The sequence below is a fragment of the Colobus angolensis genome, unplaced genomic scaffold (assembly GCF_000951035.1).
Source record: "Colobus angolensis palliatus isolate OR3802 unplaced genomic scaffold, Cang.pa_1.0 Scaffold515, whole genome shotgun sequence".
In the NCBI taxonomy this organism is placed as follows: domain Eukaryota; kingdom Metazoa; phylum Chordata; class Mammalia; order Primates; family Cercopithecidae; genus Colobus; species Colobus angolensis.
The window spans coordinates 2,418,648-2,420,241 of NW_012118655.1; the positions used below are offsets into that span (position 1 = coordinate 2,418,648).

The window sequence follows — 1,594 nt, forward strand, 5'->3', positions numbered from 1 at the left end:
TGAATGTGGGTGGGTGTGTGAGTGAATGTGGGTGAGTGTGTGAGTGAATGTGGGTGGGTGTGTCTATATCCATCTCCATGTCCTCTGTCCAACACCCAGGTCCTTTGGAGTGCTGCTGTGGGAAATCTTTTCTCTCGGATATATGCCATATCCCAGCAAAAGCAACCAGGAAGTTCTGGAGTTCGTCACCAGTGGAGGCCGGATGGACCCACCCAAGAACTGCCCTGGGCCTGTGTATGACTCTTTTAGGAACTTTTCTACTAGTAGTTACTAAGCAGTTGTTCTTTTCAAAAAATATCCAGAGTCACATATGCTTCTTTAAGATGAAGGGGTAGATAGTTGCCCTGCCTTTAATATGCCCCAAGATGGGAATGTGACTGCGACTTCAATGAGATGGGTGGGTCTCCCAGGCCCTCAAAAGCAATGATGCCATCCCAGAAAAAGTATCCATTGTCTGGCTACAGGCTGTGGACTCACCAAGTCTACATTCCCCAAGCTCCTGCTGGGAATGTGTGTCCCAGGCCCAGCCCCTGCTGCCGTACACCGTGTGTCTGTGTCTACTTTAAAGATTTCCATTCCCTGCAATGTCTGCTGCCCTGCCTGGCACCCCTCACTTCCTTCCCACAAGCAACGCAGATGGGAAATGTAATTAGAATATTCTGTCCCGGAAGTGGCTTTAATTCAGGAATGGAATGAGAGCAGCCCTAGTTAACATAAACATCAGGATGTCTGTGTTAGATACCTTTACACCTGCACACTCTTCCTCGACCAATCAGCAGGGGGCAGCATAGGCCAAGTACACGGGGCCTAGACGAGTTCCCACCCTCAACGTATTCATTCCAACCCTGGGGCTGGAAGAAAATATATTTTTCATCGCTGTGCTTCTCCTGATTTTAATTAATGTGCTTCTTCTTTTAGATACCGGATAATGACTCAGTGCTGGCAACATCAGCCTGAAGACAGACCCAAATTTGCCATCATTTTGGAGAGGATTGAATACTGCACCCAGGTAGAAACATTTTCTTCCCTTGATCAACATTTACTCTATATGGAAAAGTCTTAAAGATGGCAAATACCGAAATATGAAATAGGTCAAGTCAGTCGAATATAAGATTTATGATCACAATAGTGAAAATTAATTTTGTCTAAAATGAAATGACTAGTGTCTCCATTTGCCCATTTTGTAAAATATAATACTAGTAAATTCAGCAGCACACAGCACAGTGCCAGACGCGCAGTAAGACTGGGGAATCAATCCAGTCCACAAGAATTTACCAAGTCTCTACAGGGGACCTAATGTTTTATTAGCCAGAATTGAAGCTTCACAGATGTATGGAACACATCTGCTCTCAAATAGTTTAGAGCCTGGCTGGAGAAATAACAACATGTGAAATAATTAAATGCATATAATTGATAGATTATATGTCCAACTATGTATGTCAGGAGGATTAAGGGAATGAAATTTCAAAGTAATCTGAAGAAATGTTAACATCATCAATAATACTTGTGTATCATTCATACTGTACAAATCACTTTTTGTGTATTTTGTTTTACCCTTATTGAGGAATGTAAAATATCCACACCTTATAGATGA

At 42.5% G+C, this 1,594-nt stretch overlaps 1 protein-coding gene across 1 annotated transcript in view; it reads left to right on the forward strand.

Annotated features, from left to right (window-relative positions):
- ALK (anaplastic lymphoma receptor tyrosine kinase) overlaps positions 1 to 1,009 on the forward strand; it is a gene marked incomplete at its 3' end in the record, with an annotated part of 732,271 nt that extends 731,262 nt beyond the window's left edge. Inside the window, exons 27-28 of the mRNA XM_011960583.1 lie at positions 100 to 234; positions 919 to 1,009. Coding sequence (XP_011815973.1) covers positions 100 to 234; positions 919 to 1,009 — 226 coding nt within the window. The remainder of the gene's footprint in view (positions 1 to 99; positions 235 to 918) is intronic.
- Positions 1,010 to 1,594: the final 585 nt, after the last annotated feature.